This window comes from Lytechinus variegatus, chromosome 8 (genome assembly GCF_018143015.1).
Source record: "Lytechinus variegatus isolate NC3 chromosome 8, Lvar_3.0, whole genome shotgun sequence".
Lineage (NCBI taxonomy): Eukaryota > Metazoa > Echinodermata > Echinoidea > Temnopleuroida > Toxopneustidae > Lytechinus > Lytechinus variegatus.
In genome coordinates this window covers 38,241,843-38,260,864 of record NC_054747.1, presented here as the reverse complement: position 1 = coordinate 38,260,864, position 19,022 = coordinate 38,241,843, and the positions used below count along the sequence as shown (strand labels likewise).

General features: G+C 35.8%; 1 protein-coding gene across 1 annotated transcript; it reads left to right on the top strand.

Annotated features, from left to right (window-relative positions):
• Positions 1-3,598: 3,598 nt before the first annotated feature.
• LOC121420860 (brain-specific homeobox protein-like) lies at positions 3,599-18,729 on the top strand. Its single transcript, XM_041615478.1, has 4 exons — positions 3,599-4,318; positions 15,601-15,916; positions 16,931-17,051; positions 17,539-18,729. The coding sequence occupies exons 1-4, from the start codon at positions 3,757-3,759 to the stop codon at positions 17,818-17,820; spliced, it is 1,281 nt and encodes a 426-aa protein (XP_041471412.1). The 5' UTR covers positions 3,599-3,756; the 3' UTR covers positions 17,821-18,729.
• Positions 18,730-19,022: the final 293 nt, after the last annotated feature.

Genomic DNA, 19,022 nt, shown 5'->3' with positions numbered 1-19,022 from the left:
ATCATGAATCGTTAAGCCTACTTATTTGTTTTATTTTCGGTGGGATGTTTGTTTTTAAAAGTTTTATCTGAAGAAAACGGAATGATTTTTCGCTCGATCGTTACACACTCGCCTTAGGATTTCCCATACAATATAAAACCCTTTCCTTACTAAAATATTTAATTCTTACATCAGCGAATTCTTTCAAATTTTGTTTCATACTTGGACAGTCCTGACCTATCTGACAAGCTCTGATTTTCATATTTTACATAAAATCATTTTACTAGATAGTGGAATTTATCTTGCGATAGGGTGTTGATACTAAAACAAAGGAAAACACTGTTTTATAATTATAATTAAAATCCTCCAATAATGTGCATCGACATAATTCCCGACAATCAGCGACCATTGCTGAAAGGGCGTGAAAAAAAATCATTTTGAAATTCCTTTTTACTGCACTTTAATTAAGTAAATAAAATCCCTTCTATATAATTTTTACTTAGGTTTTCTTTTAGGACATTCATTGGTTACTGACTTTGTAGAGATAAACTTCGGCGCAGTGAGAACGGAGCATCTTTCGAGCGATTATCTCAGCATAAAAACACGATATAAATTATTAATGGCGAATAGACATCATGTCACTTTCAATAAGCATCATACTGGAGCCCTGCCCCGTTAAAAATGAGGAGGAAAAATATGAAAAATTGGAACAAACATGAGGGAGCCACCCAGGTAGACGGGTCAAGAGGACCGGTGGTAGGCTGGTCTCCGTGCTGTGATTCGAACCACAGTAACCTGCGGGCGAGGCCTGGGAGGTATGAAGGAGGGTACGAGGAGTGGAAGGGAGGGGTGACGAGGGGGGGGGTGTCGGTGGTGGTGGTGGTGGTCGATGATGATGGCGGTGATCGTAAAGACACACTGCAACATCAGCCCGGAATCTACACATGTTCACACCAGAGAACATGGAGAAGTGTTAAACAACACCAGTTTCGTTTGGTCTAACACCAGATAGGTGTTTAGTATTAAAACATCATCGGTTTGATTCCAACTGGTGTTGTTTCAATACTTTTCTGGTGTGGACATATAGATTCCGGGCTGGTGTTAAATCAACACCGGAGGTTTTGCAGTGCACTTATGGAAATATAATGAACGATGGTAGATATAGTGGTAAGATGATTATGATGATCCTGACGATGATGGGATGCAGGCAAGATGGTGGTGGTAAGTCTACTTGTGATGTCGACACCGATGACGACGATGATGATTATCAGAATCGATGATGATTGATAATGTTGATTATCATGGTAATTGTAATATTTTTTAACAAACACGTTGGTATCAATAATGCACAAAGCATTGTTTTTTATTTGATGCAAGATAAAAGAGCAGTGTATAGAAATACGGGAATCGAACCCCGGACTTTCAGTGTTTAGTCGGGCGCCTTAGACCACTCGGCCACGATACAGATTGTCATGATAATCATGATGATGGTGCGATTTTATGATGGTATCCTTGGTATTACAGAATGATATTGATCATAATGATGATAAGTGCATAGCCGATGGTGGTGATGGTTGTGATAATGAAGATGATACCGTGGGCCGTGGATTTCTATAATGAAGCTGTGTCGGCAGAGTCGCGGTAATATAATTGTGTTACTTGGAATGCGAGGTTTAGTTGAACTTAGTTTTACCTACTTTTTTCCTCTTTATTTTTAATTCTCTTTGCATTTATTTGATATCGAAAAAGGGCTGTGTTAACGCTAAGTGTGGGATGCGGAAAATCAGTGTGTATCTCAGGAGGCCAGCTTTATGCCGGAAAGTTAAATGAATATGGACTCTGTTATTCGAGAAATTGCAACGATTCTTTAAAATAGTTCGCCCTTTACTAAGAATTATGGTTCCTATGATCATCAGTATCTTCTTTATTCCCTTTTTATATTGGAATGACCTTCGCTCCGTTCAAACTCTATCTACCCCAGTTCCGCGTTGTATACATGGTATAGCAATGAAAAACTTCCCTTTCGATTCAGAAAATAACCCTCCCTGTAAAACAAACACAAACAATCTCTGATCATATCTACCTGGCTACTCAAAACAGACAGTCCTTTGCCTTATTAGTGAGCAATAAAGTTTCAATCTGTAATTCGTCCCGCTTTGCTATTTGGCGGAAACCCCGCGGTTTTCTAGCCAACCCGCTGTGCTAACAGGCCTCACTCTCAGTCGAGCGAGGTATCATGTATTATCCGTGCGATTACCTTCTTCTCACCGGTGTACTTTTCTTCTTCATCAAATAGCCAAAGTACATTCATCCAATCTTCTTACCTTGTCATAATACTTTGGGGCTTCTTTCCCTGGTCACAAATAAACCATGATTTCATTTCTTTTAAAGTAATATGATGTCAGGTTTTTTTTCCCTAAGACATTAATGACGCCAAATCCTGACTGATTTTTTAAATGTCACAAGCGGTCATACGTTATATATATATATATATATATATATATATATATATATATATATATATATATATATATATATATATATAAATATATATATATATATATACATATATATATATATATGGTTTTCCACTTATTGGCATTAATAAGACAACTGAAATGCGAAACAAATTTATGAGTAATGCAGTTTTTGCAATGCCAACAGTTAAGTTGAATAAAAGAACATAAAAATTTAAACTTAAAACGTAAAGAACTTCAACTTTAAGTTCTTTGATAAAAGAACTTAATTGTTGGCATTGCAAAATCTGCATTACTCGTGAATTTGTTTCGCATTTCTGATATAATATATATATATATATATATATATATTACTTTTATACACTTTCAATCTTTTCAATATCTGATGAGTATTTCATATCCAATGATGTAAACTTTAGATCTAAAAATTTCCCTTTTCCGTAGAATAATTTAGTGGCATCAATATTTAAGGCTTCTATCTGTGTATATCAAGCAAAAACTGTATTATTTTATTTTAGCGTTTCTAGATCGCAGTGCACCCATATCTTATTTTCTTACTATAATCGAGTATTGAATATGTGTACCTCTCCAAAGGCTGTAGCATTATCATTCTATCTAAACTGTCTATTCATTATGTTCATCTGAATGTGTTATACGTATCTCTCTCAAATTCTTCATACAAATGAACGGTAAAAACTGAAAGGGAGCGATGACCTAAAAATGGAGTATTAATGAGTGGAATGGAGAAACTACTAAAGGGGGTGGGTCACAAGATGCAAAGAGAACGGAGAGAACTTGGAGATACGAAGAGAGGATGAAGTTCTAAGACATCTGCATCTATAGCCTTTTTAAAAATCAGATCAAAAATAGACCGCCGAGTGCGTACCCCCATCATAAAGTGGGCGGGGCCAATTACACTTTTGGTCTTAACTCGGAAATGGGGTGCGGAAATAGCTGTTGACTTTCTTTAGGAGACCTCTAGGTAGGATTCCGACACTTTTGTCTTCCTCCGTGACTTGATTGATCTGAATATTTTGACTCCGTTTATCCAACAGCTATTGCCATTTTCTCATCAGTGCTTTTTTTTTATTTTTTAACTTTTGAAGAAGCGAAACGAGCTTGGTATTTTGCCTAACAAATCATCATAAACTGCAAGTAAAACCAAATGTTTTCTGCTATTTCAAGGCGGGCATGAATCCTTAAGACGGTTATCTCATTGGAAGAATTATATTTTCGTATCAAAATCGATTTTCGATTTGAAGTCAACAATATTTATCTGACTGCAAACTGTTTTACAGCCATGCAATTTAGTGGTTCAAACGTTCAACCAGGTGCGCCTGCTCTCGCCATCGGCACCTCACTCCTTCGCTACCCGAGCCTAGCGGGCGGGGACGTGCCGCGTCCGGGCTTAGACGCAATTCGTCACTCACCTGCCGCAGGAAACGTTGCCGAGTTGCCTCTTGCGGACATCCAACGGATAAACAACCTAGCTATTTTGTTGCCAAACTCGACTTTAAAAACACCAAAAAGTGCAAAATTCACGAACTCATTTATTTCGCAGGCAAAGCCAAGTGCCGAAGCAACAGCCATGAAAAAGTGCGGATTTTCAATTGATGATATTTTGCATTCGTCATCTCGGCAATCCATGAAATCTTCGTCACCACCGCAACAGAGATGTTCCCCTTCGCCGGAGCTTCGGCGGGAAAGTCTTGCCGGTGATGCGATAACGCCAAGAGGTCATGATGCAAGCATTAAATTTATCTCAAGACTTCAAAATAAGTTTTATCAAGATTTAAAATTGAATGGACTTCAATTGTCATCTTTGAGGTCATCTTCAAATGTCAATCTCTTTTCTTTATCTGGTAAGTATATACTTAATTTCTTGTAGCGCAGTAGAAAATATGTTGTTGGATATTATTGTTTATGTATTATTTATCATAATTATTATCATCACCACTACCACCACCAAAATAATCATCACAATCAACATCATCGCCGTTTTCATCATTATCATCATCATTATTATAATCATACTTATTATCATCATTATCATTATCGTCATCATCATCCTCATCATCATCCTCGTCATCATTTTTATCTTCTTCATTTGACTACTAAAAAGCACAAGGCTCATACTGATGTGAACTAAAACTTGCATAAAGATTAGCGAATACAGCCTATACTGCTATCATCGTCGTAATCGTCATCGTCGTCATCATGATTCACAAAAGCCCAGTGACATTGAAACTACGAACACCGTGTTCGTCATTACAATCACAACCAACTTCCTGATCTTACTTATAAACATCATTACCAACGTTTGCTCGTCATCGCCATCGAATTCGTTGTCGTCAGCGTCAATAGTTGGTAGTTTTAATGTAGAAGTAGTACTTTTGTCGTCGTATGGGATTCATGCTTACCATTCAGGGAAGTAGATCTAATTGATGGTTAATTATGATTAAGCATAATGGTTTATAATTGCTTTTATCCAGTGCATTATTTGAATATTTGAGTTGTGTTTTTGTTCGTCTCTTCCTTTATATCCGATTAGACAATGTATCAATTCACTGGGTTTTTTTCCTTTGTTTGTTGTTAGTTTAGTTTTGAATACCGTCTATAAAATTCATGACATTAATGTTTGTTGACATGTTTAATAAAGATTTGAAAATCATATCATCATTAAATTGTTTAAACAATAAAGGAATGATGAAATATGCAGTTAAGCATTCATGTCTAAATCAATAATCAAAACATTAATAAATTAGTATAACACTTCTATTGCTTTAAATCAATCGATTTCGTTTCCAAGCGATATAACTTTACATATGTGATTAGAAAAACATGTTTAAACGATATTAAAAAAAACACACATTTCAATCTAAATTACATTATTTAACAAGTATGTTGCAGCCAAGGATCTTGCAACACAATTGCAATGAAATCTCCCACATACTAACAAAAAATGCGAAGCCTTTTAAAACATTGTAAAATTAAGTGATATCACCTCAATTATCAATCGACATCCATATTCAAAATCATTCCACTTATGAAAAATATACAACATGAAATACATGAAGTAGGCATTTAGTAGGTAATGAATACATAAGCATGATATAAAAACGATATAAGCTACACATAAATGCAACATAGATTTCATGATAGCATAACACATATACCCTAGTCACATCAAAGATAAAGACTTCAGTCCGGTCAATTCTACAAAGTTATTTTGAATGCCATATCGTATCATCGGTAAGTTTGGAGTTTCGTTAGTGTGACTAACCGCCCTTTCACACGAAACTTCAACATGTAATTGGGTTTAAAAAGCAAGAATCCACTCGAACTATAGTTCATAATTTCAGTAAAAACAAAGGAAGGCCTCACCCGCTTTCAACGAAATGCGAAAGGGGGTGATTTTTTTAAAGAAATATCTATCAACTTAATCATGTTAGTATATTTTCTATTTTGAATATTCTGTTATATGATTTGGTCGTCGTAGAAAAAATAAAGTAATTTACACCGTAAAAATGAAGTGCTAATTCAGCACTTACAGTACTTGCATAGTTACTGCACTACGAGTGCTGATTTTCTAGTTCAAATTTAAACCAGAAAATCAGCACTTGTAGTGCAGTCACTATACAAGCACTGTAAGTGCTAAATTAGCACTTCATTTTTTACAGTGTAACGGTCCCAATAGCCAAAGCAGTAACATTTAAATATAACAATGTTGTATCCCAATATTTCTACTTGATCGACATGATCGAAGAAAATATGATTTCACACAACTTCATCCAAATACATCCAAACATTTGGAACATGTATCTAATTGCTGTCGCAATAGGCCTCCTATTTGTATTTCAAATAATTGATGTCGACAATGTTGAATTGTTTTTTATAACACCCACTAAATCCGCAACTTAAAAGTGTAAGAAGATATGTTGAGTTAAATATTAGGTTAAAAGATAGACAGGTATAATAATATAATAATATGGGGTATTTATTTTGCGCACATATCCACCTTGTTAGGTGCTCAAGGCGCTCCTATAGGTAGACAATATAAAGCCTATTTCACTGAGTGATTGTAATTTTATTGGTAATGGGTTATTTTATTATTTCATTACTACTATGTGAATGATGTAAGATAGAAGAGAGGGAAACGAGAAATAAATGAAACTTACAAGATAAAAAATGAAATAAAAAGAAACAAAAATCTTTAAAAAAAACGGATGTAAGTGAGAACGCTTCAGACAAGGCCACGTGATAAGAGGGAAACAAGAATACTTTGCATTTCTCCCCTTAGAAAATATAAAATCTTTGATTATACCTTATGAAAACGATAACAATTCAGCAGATGTTCGATGAAACAATTTAAAAATAGGTTGCTTAAACAGTGGAAACGTTCCTCACTATTTTTGGGAAAATGGTTAGCCCCAAATATGATAAAATAAAAGATAAATATTAAAAAAGGATAAAAAAATCAAGTAAATGAGATTAAAAGTACAAGTGAATAAGCAGTAAGGTTTTTCAGGGGTTCATTTCTATCAAATGCAATTGAAAAATAACAACACCCACGTTGGAGAGAGAGTCTTTGTGACTTTTGCCTTCTTTCTCGGACCCTACGTCAGAAGACAGAGACGTTGGCTAAATGAGGTTTATTCTGGCAAAGTGTGGAGAATAACTAAATTAGTTAAGTTATGCATAGATAAATAAATTGATAGCAAAATGAAAAAAAAAATTAATTGAACAAAAAATGATTTTCTTTGATCGTAGGAGTGCGGGTGTATGTGTGTTGTGTACGAATATGCGTATTTATACAGTACCAAGATTACATCACACTGCATATGCTGCAGTAGAGTATATACATTTTTAGTACTTGTATCTTTTAATCATTATCATCGAATGGACAAAACCAGTTAATGCATATTGTTTTCACCTTTCCGACACAAAATAAAAAAAAATACTTTTTAAGCTTGATAATTTGTGACAGTTCTTCAAATTTTGAAACGTTTTCGTCACTTGGTACCTTCAACAGCGCTCTAGGATAGGTGATGAAGTTTGCTGTTAAGACTGTCATGACTCTTAACATCGCTTGGAGTGTCTGACAAGACATCTTACCCCCTTCTAAAATAATACCACCCATTTTCAGTTATTACTGATATAATCATCCTTCCTCATTATCAAACCATTAGCAATGTAATTGGATAATTGACTGGGTTAGGAAATTGGCCGGACCTACTTAATCGAAGGATAGTAATAATATAGCCCTCTCCCTCCCAGCCATATTGTGTTGTCAGAATAGCAGAGGTAATGAACTCTGACGGGATGGGCGGGCAATAGCATCTTATATCGACCGAATTCTGACGGCGAACAATCCGATGCATCGCTGGAAGATGGAACGATCAACAATTTTAGCCCATTACTATAATTCGATTGTTTTTTTATCCGTTCCGGCAATTCATGTAGATGATTTATATTACTAGAAAACAGGACTGTAATAGTTTGTTTGTTTGTTTCTAAAACAAGAACTCATTAGGCCTAACGGTAATGCATTTTCATTTTTGTTTCTTGTCGATATTGCATTCGTTTTTTTTTGAATGACATTTTTCTATCTTATCAAAACAAATATTTAGAGTCACGTATATCATGTATATGATGATAATTGATTAAACCTAGAAAATGCAAAGATAATTTTCTTGCGCTTTTTCTTGGGCGGGAACATCGGAAATGACATTCGCTTTAAGTTAAGTGATCTAATTTTGTATCGCTTTAAATGCAACCGAGATCTTATATAAAAAAAATATGAGTTTGTATAGCCGAAGGTGGAAGGGAATTGACGTTATAGAAGATAGGAAAAGTCTACATTAGCAAGATTGTCTATGATAGGGAGAAGGAATTATTATTTTTTAATACAGGGGAGATGAAGGAGAAGAAGAAGAGGGAGAGAACAAAAAGAGACAAAAAAGAGTAGAAGAAAGGGAATGAAGGAGACAAGTGGATAAAATATAATATGGGCTGGATTTACCTGTTGGAAGAGGACAAACAAAGGATAAAGAAATGAAAAATAGACGAAATGCGGAGTAATATGAGGCTCGTAGACAATCAGCTGAAGAGCAAGATAAAGAATGCAAAGTAGACGCAGAACATGATCTAAAATTTGTATTCAGGAGGAGTGTAAACAAAATTATATAATTCTCTCTAATATTTGTCTATTAGCTAAATTGCTCTTTTTTATTAAAAAAAATGAATACATGCATACAATTACATATGTATAAATTGCATTCCTTTTCCCTCATCCCATTTCACGCATTATACGTCACGAAATCACTGACCAATGGTCATTCAGCAAAATACATGACGTTCACCGATCAAAATCCGAAGAATGATAATAGACACAAATTAGAGAGATTCACGCGCGCACTTATAGATGCATTATTCCAATCAGCGATCTTACGCTGGGTGAATTTTCATATTTCAAAATATGGCACCTGTCCGGTCTATTATTCCAAACTTGCCCGAGGCATTGGCCTAAAGATAGCTAAGTAATTGGAAACAATTCCTGGCTTCGGAAGTATAAACACAGGTGCTCCGGCCAGACCTAAATAAAGTAAGATTGGTCGAATAAAAGGGCTTAAAAATCCTTTGATCATCAACTTTCGAGAGGTAAACGATTTTGACAAACATGACAAATAGACCAACAGTTACTGACCGAATGGAGAAAGACTTCTCATCTGAATAAATTGCCCGAGATACACTGATGTATAGATAGTGTTTGGGGAGGGGGGATCTTGGGCTTTGCATCCAAACCATCCCCACCCCCGACCTCCAAGAAACGGTACCATGAACAAGAAAGGAGGTAAAGAAACAAAATAAACGGGGGGAGGGAGAATTATATTTTTCTGAATATTCTGTTAAAATCTATCAGAAAATTAGCTTTCAATTCGTAAAAGATTAAGTTTTCTTGCTCGCTTTGCTCCCTCATTACTTTTTAAAAGCAATTTGGCCCAAACGCCAGGTTTTACTAATCAAGATTTGTGGATCCTTACGCTGCCGAGACGCTGCTACACAGGTCAGAAATTCTTTAATAGGCTCTTTCGCAGTAGAATATGATAAGTCTACTTTGTGATTAATTAATAAAAACATATATTTGGAAAATGAACGCTAAATTTGAAAGAAAACGTTGCTGTTTTTTCCTTCAACAACGTTGATTATTACCTCAACTTTACATGATTAAAATTGTGAATGGTTGTTTAAAATTGTAAACAAGAATTGTTAATCAGTTGAATATTTAATAATAAGAAACTTTAGTGTGTAAGATTTTACACACGTGTTTAAACACCTCCTGTAAAGCTCATGAACATCGTTGCCTGTATTGAAAAAAAACCAAGCGTATTACTGTCTAGAACATCTTTTTTTTTTTTTTTTTTTTTTTTTCATATTGTTTATTCTGATTCCATGAACAAAAACATAACATTTCAAATTAACATTTCAAAACACATAATATTTTACATTTCATATTTGGACATTTTTCACTAACTTAATACCAGCATAAATCATATATAACTTAAAGAGAAACAATGAAATCATTATAAAATGTTTGAAACACCACTCCTCCCCCCCCCCCCCGCCCCAATCAAAGTCTTCCCTTGCACATTTGTGGAGGGCTTTTATACATGGAATACAAAGAAAGAACAAAACAAAGTAGACCCAAATCCAAAACAAACCAATTAACAAATAGATATACTGACACTAGGATCCCCTTAAAAAAATACATATAATATGCCTAACACTTTTCCTTTCATGTATCAAATATTCAACAATGATTTAAAACTATATGAGATTACTTGGCTTGCACTCATCAAAGACAAAGCAAATCAAAAAAAAAATCGACAAGTAAAAAAAAAAAAATAAATAAATAAAAAAAAAACATCCCAAAGAATCACCCATCCCAAAGGAAAACTTCATTATCCCTCCCCCCAAAACACACATACACACACCCTCACACACACCTACACAGTCACTTTCTCCCAAATCACACCTGGATATCGCCCTCAGTCCTGCCATTTCGGTACATTCTCTCCATTTTAATAAATGCTTGTCTAACTTGTTCCTTTTAATAGCTAATTGCTTTTCTTCATTTCGATATTCTACGACTCTCTGAATACTCTTCTTGAGTAGGAACTCTACCTTCTGACCTTGATCTAAAAATGATATATTTCATTAAAAAGATTACCGTGTTACAAAATTTCACTTCAAGATCGGATCCATTAATTCCCACATGTATATCTTTCCACTCTGCATTTTGAAGCTTTATCAAACAAGTTTTCAATGACCCTCTGCCATAAAGCTTTAACATCATTACAAAGCCAGAATAATGTTCATAAGATTCCGGGTTATGTTTACAGAATGAACAGATATTAGTATCTTTAAAACAAATTGAACAAATGTTCGTTGGTGTATATTGCACCAACATCGCTAATGCCACCCCTATGGCCCACACCCACCTTCCGAGTTATATTCACGCACATGACGCACACACTCAATAAATATTTCGTCACTAGGCCGTTTAACGTAACTGATTAACACCAACAATGAGAGCGGGAGAAAAGAAAGATAGAAGAGACAAACAATTCTTTGAAAAGCGGTTGAACTGAAACAACAATTTTTTGTGCATATGGTGAGCAGGTTAGGAAGTAATGGCACACTTTAAATTTACTTATTTGTCCCTCAACGAACACGTCGAACCCTCAGCGGGCTGACGAGTAAAACGCGCCGAGCTCATGGGGTGAGAGCCGCACGCTTGTCGCCCGGTGCTAGAAATAAAAGACGCGCGCCGCTAAGAATTTTGTAAGCATTTACGAATATCGTTTCTAATGTTGGTCGGTTATTCAAAGAACTAAGAAAAAAGTTGAAGTCAATTAGTTTGCCAATCATAAGGTAATTAGTTTGCCAATCAACGTGCCCTGAAAAAGGGTCTTGAAATAATTTGTAGTTGGAGTATATTTTGTAGTGAATTGGGGTGGGTTTTTAAAAAACGATTACCACATTATTTAGTTAATGATTTGCTGGAATAGGGGTATATAAACAAATATTCCTTTTTCCTAGTATGCTAATCGTGGCGTGTGATACGTCGAAACTAAACAAACACAAGAATCAGACCGAGTCTATAGTGTTGATGTGTTGACATTATTCAATCTGCAATTTAATAACAGAATAAACAATACTTGTATAAGCTGAAATGACAACATGTCATGACACATATAAATAATGTCTACAGATTTCGAAACAGGCAAATAACGTCGACTTGCATTCCAACTTAAATTATTCAACAACCAAGAATGACCTTGGCATGTTTCAAGGTCACATCAAGTATAAGCATACTGTGAATATCATGTATTGATGAATGAACCCTAAAATTCACCTTTTATGTAAAACATTTTTCATAATAAAAGAAATCAACTACTACTTTAAATGCGTTTTTGTTTACTTCTTTATGTTTACATGGCTTATGACAACGCCAATGCATCCATGACGTACACAAAGGCGCCAAATTCAAGTTGTTCGCCTTCCATACACAACTACCGCCACGTTCGCTTTCTATTACGTAATGCATGCACGTACACGTATACGGCGTTTTCATTTGGACACATTCACTCGGCCTACATAACTTGCACACATTAATTTCATCACTTAAAACCATATTTCAGCATGCCACTTGGCTTATCTGATATTATAACTAATAAACTTCAAAATAAACAAATAATACTTACGTCATTGGGCTCGGATCACAAAATTAAAGAAATTTAACAATAACGGACAAGCGAAACGCTTCCCATGACTGTAAAAAAACAATACGCCCTCAGTCGGTGAATTAAAATCTGAATAAAATCGATTTACAAAAATGAAATAAAGAGCGTCATCATAAATTAGAAAATTACTAAAAACTTCATCCTGTACACGACACTAATACTAATATTTAACAAATGAATTTGCATATTTTTCTTTAAAACGACATCGTATATCATATTTTCACTCTGATCCGTTTGTCTTGCAATTATTACTTGATATTATATATATGTTTACTATTTTTTCATATCCACAGTGACTATCAATCGCTATAGCTTTGACGTTATCAAATTTCTGGTTTAAGTACTGTAAGACCTCAGCTTGATCTCTCTCCCTCTCTACCTGCCTACATGCCTATCTTTTCATTTTTCTCTCTCTCTCCCTTTCTCTTTCTCTTTATAGGTGTTTGGATGGTATTTATTTTACTGTATCTTTTACCACCCCCCCCCCCCCTCTCTCTCTCTCTCTGTTTGGTGTATCTTATTTCATGTTTCTTTTACATCCCTCCAACTCCCTCTCTGTCTGTCGGGATCGTTATTATTATTATCTTTATTTATTTGTTTATTTGTTTCATTTATTTTTTATCATTATTATTTTTTAGGGGTGGTCTCTTACTTTCTCTCTCTCTCTCTCTCTCATTCTTTGTTTGTTATAATCGAGATCAACCCTTCACTCTGACCCGTTTTGTGCCGGTATCTTACCCCGGATGTGATTTACTTCTCCAAGTGCATGACGGTAATTAACGGTGACACGTTAATTGAAAAATACCAGTAGGTAGCGCCTAAGAGTCTCCTTCGACATTTATAACGTATGGCGTGTGTGTTTTTTTTTTCTTAGTTTGTAGTAAGATTTTCTTGGAAAATGGCAAGCTATTCCAAAGAGTAGACTTAATGGGCATGCTAGCTCAGTTGGAAAAAGAGCTTTCAACTGATGAACGAGAGCCCAACTTATTTTTTCCTTCAGATTTTTTTTTTATTCGAACCAACTACCCCTCCATGCACCTAGCTTGCTAAAAAGGGGAAAAGTTTTTTTAAAAAAGAAACAAGAGGGAGGAGAAGGCAGAACAGAAAAGTAAAATGAAAAGATCCGATGTTATTTTCTGAATATTTTGTCACAGGCTAAAACAAAATTACTTTCATTTTTTTTTCAAAAAGGTCAAAATTTGGGCACGCTCGCTTCACTCGTTCGGGAATTTTAAAACGCAATGTTGCAAGACACGCCATGTTGCGCTCACACTCAAATCTATCAACCCATTATAGCTCACTTGCTTGTCGAAAGGCAAACTTGTTTCATATTGCGCCAATTACTAACAGTTTTTTAGAGGAACATGGCAAAAAAAAAAAAAAATGGGGTCGAGTCGGAAGAGAATATACTCTACTTCACTTCCATTTTTACAAAGAGGAAAGAAGAGTGTTATTTTCAAGGGAACTTTAATTTGGTGTTTTGAAGTCAGAGAGAGAGAGAGAGATGGAGTGTAAGGGAGTGGGTGAGTATGTGAGAGTGAGTGAGTGAGGGAGAGAGGGAGATAGATATATAAGTACAGACGAGGATACTTAAAGAATGTTTGGACCCCACAAAGGGGTAAATAGTTTTGTTAGTGTTGGAAATGATTTTTCTATAAGCGTACCTCCCTCCAGCCCAACGTCATTTTTGAATTGCATCGCGCGGCTGGTACTGGAGAGTCGAGCGGTGTCCCGCTGAGACCAAGCCGAGAGGAACCCGCCTTTTATCTTGTCACTGTTGGCATGTCTCCGATTCAGTTATGGAGATGCCTCGGACAAGCTATACCAATAATAATCTTGCCATTTATCATGTTTCCTTTCAAGTAATCACATCTTAGGATGTTCAACATTGTTACTTTAACCCCCTGATATTATATTCAGGCATCGCGCCGCGTTTCGCCATAGCTCATGATTTTATTGATATAATTCTCTCCCCTAAGCATGCTAAGAGTATACAACTTTTAAACGTTCTTTATAAGATCGACAATTATTCAGTTCTATTAATATCGTTTTTTTTTTAGTTACATGAAATGTATATATAAATCAATCGTTTTCTGTAGCTATGTTGCGTTTAGGCACGAGCTTTCTACTTCCAGTTGTACAATCAAAAATTTATATAAAAAATGGAGAAAAAATGCTCACTCTTCCGTTTTATATGTATGATTCTAACAAAAATTTGCAACAGTTTAGGGTTTACAAGAAAAAGTTCTCATTGCAAATAAAAGCGTTTACAAAAATAAAATATAAGCTAAGCTAAACAGGCCCTCATAGGCATGCTATACGAACGCACAATGACGTCAGAAAGGCAGTGCTCGTACGTCTGCGCATGCGTAGTTGTGCCCACGCACAAGGCAGCCACCCGTGCGCCCTGAATAGCATCATTATCACAAATAATGCATTTAATTGCAAGGTATCATTTATCGCAATTACGACCCCGCTGGCCCACCACCAGCGCACCTGTCTCGTCCCCTCGCTTTTAATTTACTTTGCCTAATTCATCCCGATCGCATTAAATGTCACCACAAATTTGAAGCAATTAAACAATTATACTGTCTATATCTGTTGAAGATATGTTTGGGCTGATATTAACCCCCATGTTGGAAGTCTTAACAATTGATCTATGTACAGAAGTCTACTCTAGGTTAGAACAAAGTAAAGGGATATGAAAAATAAAGACAGTATCTAGCTGACGATATAATCATAATCAGTAACTAAGCTACGGGGTGGGGAGACGGGGGGCGGTGCCCCATCCCTCTTCTGACGTGATGTTCTCGATACGCTATCAAGAATGTAGGAAACAGAAATATACTAGGAAACAAAATACAAAAATATACCAATATAATTGCCAAATAAAGAGAGGGAGACATGGAAAGGAAATACAAACGAATCAGAGCAGACTCTGGAACCTGGAACAGTTTGATTATCAATCACCTTTGTAAAATGCACTATCGACACCATTCGTCTCTTCAAATTTGTAATAGTAGAAGGTAAAGGTCACTCAGTAGATCATAGTAATCAAGGAAGTATTTTATCTGCAAATTCATAGCAAATGTCATTGCAAAATGAAAATGAACGAAAACTACAGCATCTCAGACTCTTGAAAAGTTACACAGAACCGCGATGTTCCTAAGGAAACGTAAAATTGATAGAAACTTCAAACAGCCTTAATGATTTGTGTTTTTGTTTCAATAATTGAGCTTAAAAATCAATTTGAAATTCAGATTTCATGAATCAGAAGCTAAATTTCCGAATGAGTTCTAATGAGTTTAGACATTTTTTTTTTTATTTCTCATATTCAGATGGATTAGCTCAACTCTACACCACGACCCATCCAGCAGCCACGCCCTACTACCCCACCCTCCATCCACACCACCGTCACCATCCATCCTCCTTATCACCTAGCAACCAGCATCATCCGCACTACAGCCCCCATCCAGCTCATCTCTACCCCCACCCAGGGACACACCCCTCCCTCAGTGTACCCATACCGGTGCCTGTCTATCTGAGGGGTAAGACCCCGGCGGTATCGCCTGCAGAAGCAGCCAGGGCGGCCAAGAAGTGCCGGCGGAGCAGGACGGTTTTCACGGAGCTTCAACTGTTAGGACTTGAAAAGAGGTATGATTTGTGAACTTGAATTTGAAAATATTTTAGAAAATGCCCCAAATCATATGCTGAATAATCCTAATGTGTTTAACGGACCTTCAACTGTTGGCCTTAATAAAAGTTATGATGTGCGCACTATAATTTTGAACATATTTTTTTTTCAATGCCACGAATGTAATATTTTACTCATGTGTGAACCCAACGTCACGATTAAGACAAAGGAAATGCATACATCTGTATTCAAGATTGTAAAGGTATAGTATTTCCGGGTGTAAAATAAATGCTGAGATAACTTTTGTTACTTAAACAATCTGGATACAGCATACAAGGATAACATAAATGATATTAGTCATATTAGTCATCCGGTACATGTATGTTGTGCTTCCATTTATTGTAATTGTTATATTTAAAATTTTGTTTTGCTTTATTTTCCCTTGCCTCTTTAGAATATTTTTAAATATTGTTTTATCATGTTAAATATGATTTTATTTTGGATACAAATAAAAGGCCATATCGGCCAATCAATCAATATGCGGTTAGCAATGTCATTATCATCATTATTTTGAAATGGATATGAAATGATTTCGAAATGAAAACTAACAATTATAATGCTGATCATAAAGTTAAAAATGAATGATTTTTTTTTTTATAATGACAAAAGTTATAAGAATCGCAAATTTCATCAATGTGTGCAGTGATGATGAGGGTGACGATGATTAAAATCGTTGCTTTGTTGCGATGTTAACGATCATCATTATTTTGGAGGTGCCGTGGTCGGGTGGTCTAATGCGCCTGAGAAGCCAAGTCCATGCAGGGTTCAATCCCCAACAAAAGGCACCTTTGTCCTCGGGCAAAACATTAACCCAACAGTGTTCTTTCATCCTAAATTAAACCCTTTGAAATAAATTACAATGGTATATGCATTATTGATACTGATATGTCAATCATATGAAGTATTGATAGATTCTAGCTAGAAAAAAAACTAGTGATAGTTAAACTCTCTTTACTTTGTCTTTCTTGTAATAGATTTGATAAACAGAAGTATCTTTCTACTCCTGATCGATTGGAGCTGGCTGAGACATTAGGATTGAGTCAACTACAAGTCAAGACCTGGTATCAGAATAGAAGGATGAAATGGAAGAAACAGGTCAGTTTAAACATTGAATCATTCAATTTTATGTTGGGACGAATTCTTTTTCACGATCGTGACTTTGCATTGTGACGTCAAGGCGAATCCCTCATTCTCAGTCTTGATACTGTACGGCTCGAGGTTTGAACCAACTAGAAGCCAAAACCTGGTACGAGAATAGAATAATGAAATCGAAGACACAGATTTAAAGTAACATGTTGTATTTGATTGGTAGGTCAAATTCCATGTTGCCATTATTCATGTTCGATTAGCTTTAATGTATACGTACACACTGTATTATTGTTCATCCATAGCATAGGCCTACATGGCATGTTGTACGAAAGTGAGAATAAAATAGAAGAAAAGGGTTTTTTCGAAAATTGTATCTTGGTCTTGTACACTGGAGCGAAATCTAATTTCCCCTTCAAAAGAAGATCTTGAGGAATTAATTAGAGAGACTTTTTACTCAGTATTTTTTTCTTTCTCCATATTTTTCCCTCTATAGGTAATGCAAAGCGGTCGACAAGAGCCCCCAACAAAACCCAAAGGCCGACCAAAGAAAACCGACCTAATAGAGGAGAATGGTACCATTTCTCCAGTATGCTCACCAGGCATTGACCACGATGGGTTATCAGATATATCGGATGAAGAAGAGATGACAGTCTCCAGTGTGACTATGAACTCATGTGTACGTCAGCAGAACTTGACCCCAACGCATCAACCTGTGACCTCATTTGCATATGCTACGTCGTCATCGTCCTTTCATTCTTCGTCTATGAGTTCATAAGTTTTAATAAAGAACAATTACTTTATTTATGACCATATTGACTTTCTGAATAGAGCCTCTGTATAATGCAAATAGGTACTTCGCAATTATTTCGATATATAAGCATTTTTTATTGTTATTCATAAGAACAGGACAGCAAACCCCCTTTCTCCCATAGGCCCGAATTCTCAAAGGTTACCTAACTTGATCCCCTTTCACACGACTGCTCACAACCGTTGCGATTGTGTGCAACACATATTTTGACCAAATGATCGCAAACGATCGCAAGAGCGATTGTGAAAGCCCTTTAAGTCCAACTTCAAGAAAGGCAAAATTTAGCCTCCGTCAAATGACGCGCTTTCGCCCATGGGCCAAGTTAGCCCATCTTCGAGAATTCGGGCCATTATGCCTAGCGACCTCAACGTCAGGACTAACCATATTTTGTAGTGGATTTGACCCGGAAGCGGTTGGTGAAGGTCATCCATGTATCATTGAGCTCAATCGTAAATTCGAGAAAATTACAGGCCTAACTTCTGATCTATAACCTTATTTATTCACAACGAAAAATCTATCAATGCTTCATGATATCATTATGTGTGTGCTTTATACCATTGATGTATCTTTGAATATCTAAAATTGATTTGTTGCACATCCATGTTACTGGAGGCAAATTAGTGTTTCTTCCATGCTCAAGCGAGAAAGCGAAGATGGGCTTTGCCCACGAGAATATTCTATGCGTCTTTGAATATAAATGTAAAGACTTACTTCAACTTTCGAGAATTTTTGTTATTTTATAACAAAGTAAAATGAAGGTTTTGACAATTATGAGGTTGCGACGCCCCCATCTGTGTCCCCTCTTCCTTACTGCGTATATGGCCATGTGTGCATTTATGTAAGTTATATTAACACGGAGCTATAGCTGCTATAGCTCTATGGTACAAAGGTGTATGTGTGTTTTCTTTGTATATTTGTAATAAATGACTTTTGACAAAAAATGAGATTAGAATAGTTATCATTGTGTAGTCTAGGAGCTGTAGTATTGGTTTATTTATTTATGTATTTATTTATTTATTAAAATATCTTAATACAGGATAGCAGGCTCAGATTAACTGTTTTTCAGCCTGGTCCTGTTAACATAAAAATAACAATATATACATAATAGATAAAAAAGTAACGTAGGGTTCTGTATTGATTGAGTTCAATAACATTTAAAATTAGTTATG

Excerpts from the sequence above, each read along its gene's own strand:
- LOC121420860 (XM_041615478.1), top strand. The coding sequence starts at position 3,757 with ATGCAATTTAGTGGTTCAAACGTTCAACCAGGTGCGCCTGCTCTCGCC. Across the intron at positions 15,917-16,930 it reads CTGTTAGGACTTGAAAAGAG|ATTTGATAAACAGAAGTATC; the intron begins GTATGATTTGTG and ends TTCTTGTAATAG. Across the intron at positions 17,052-17,538 it reads GGATGAAATGGAAGAAACAG|GTAATGCAAAGCGGTCGACA; the intron begins GTCAGTTTAAAC and ends TTCCCTCTATAG.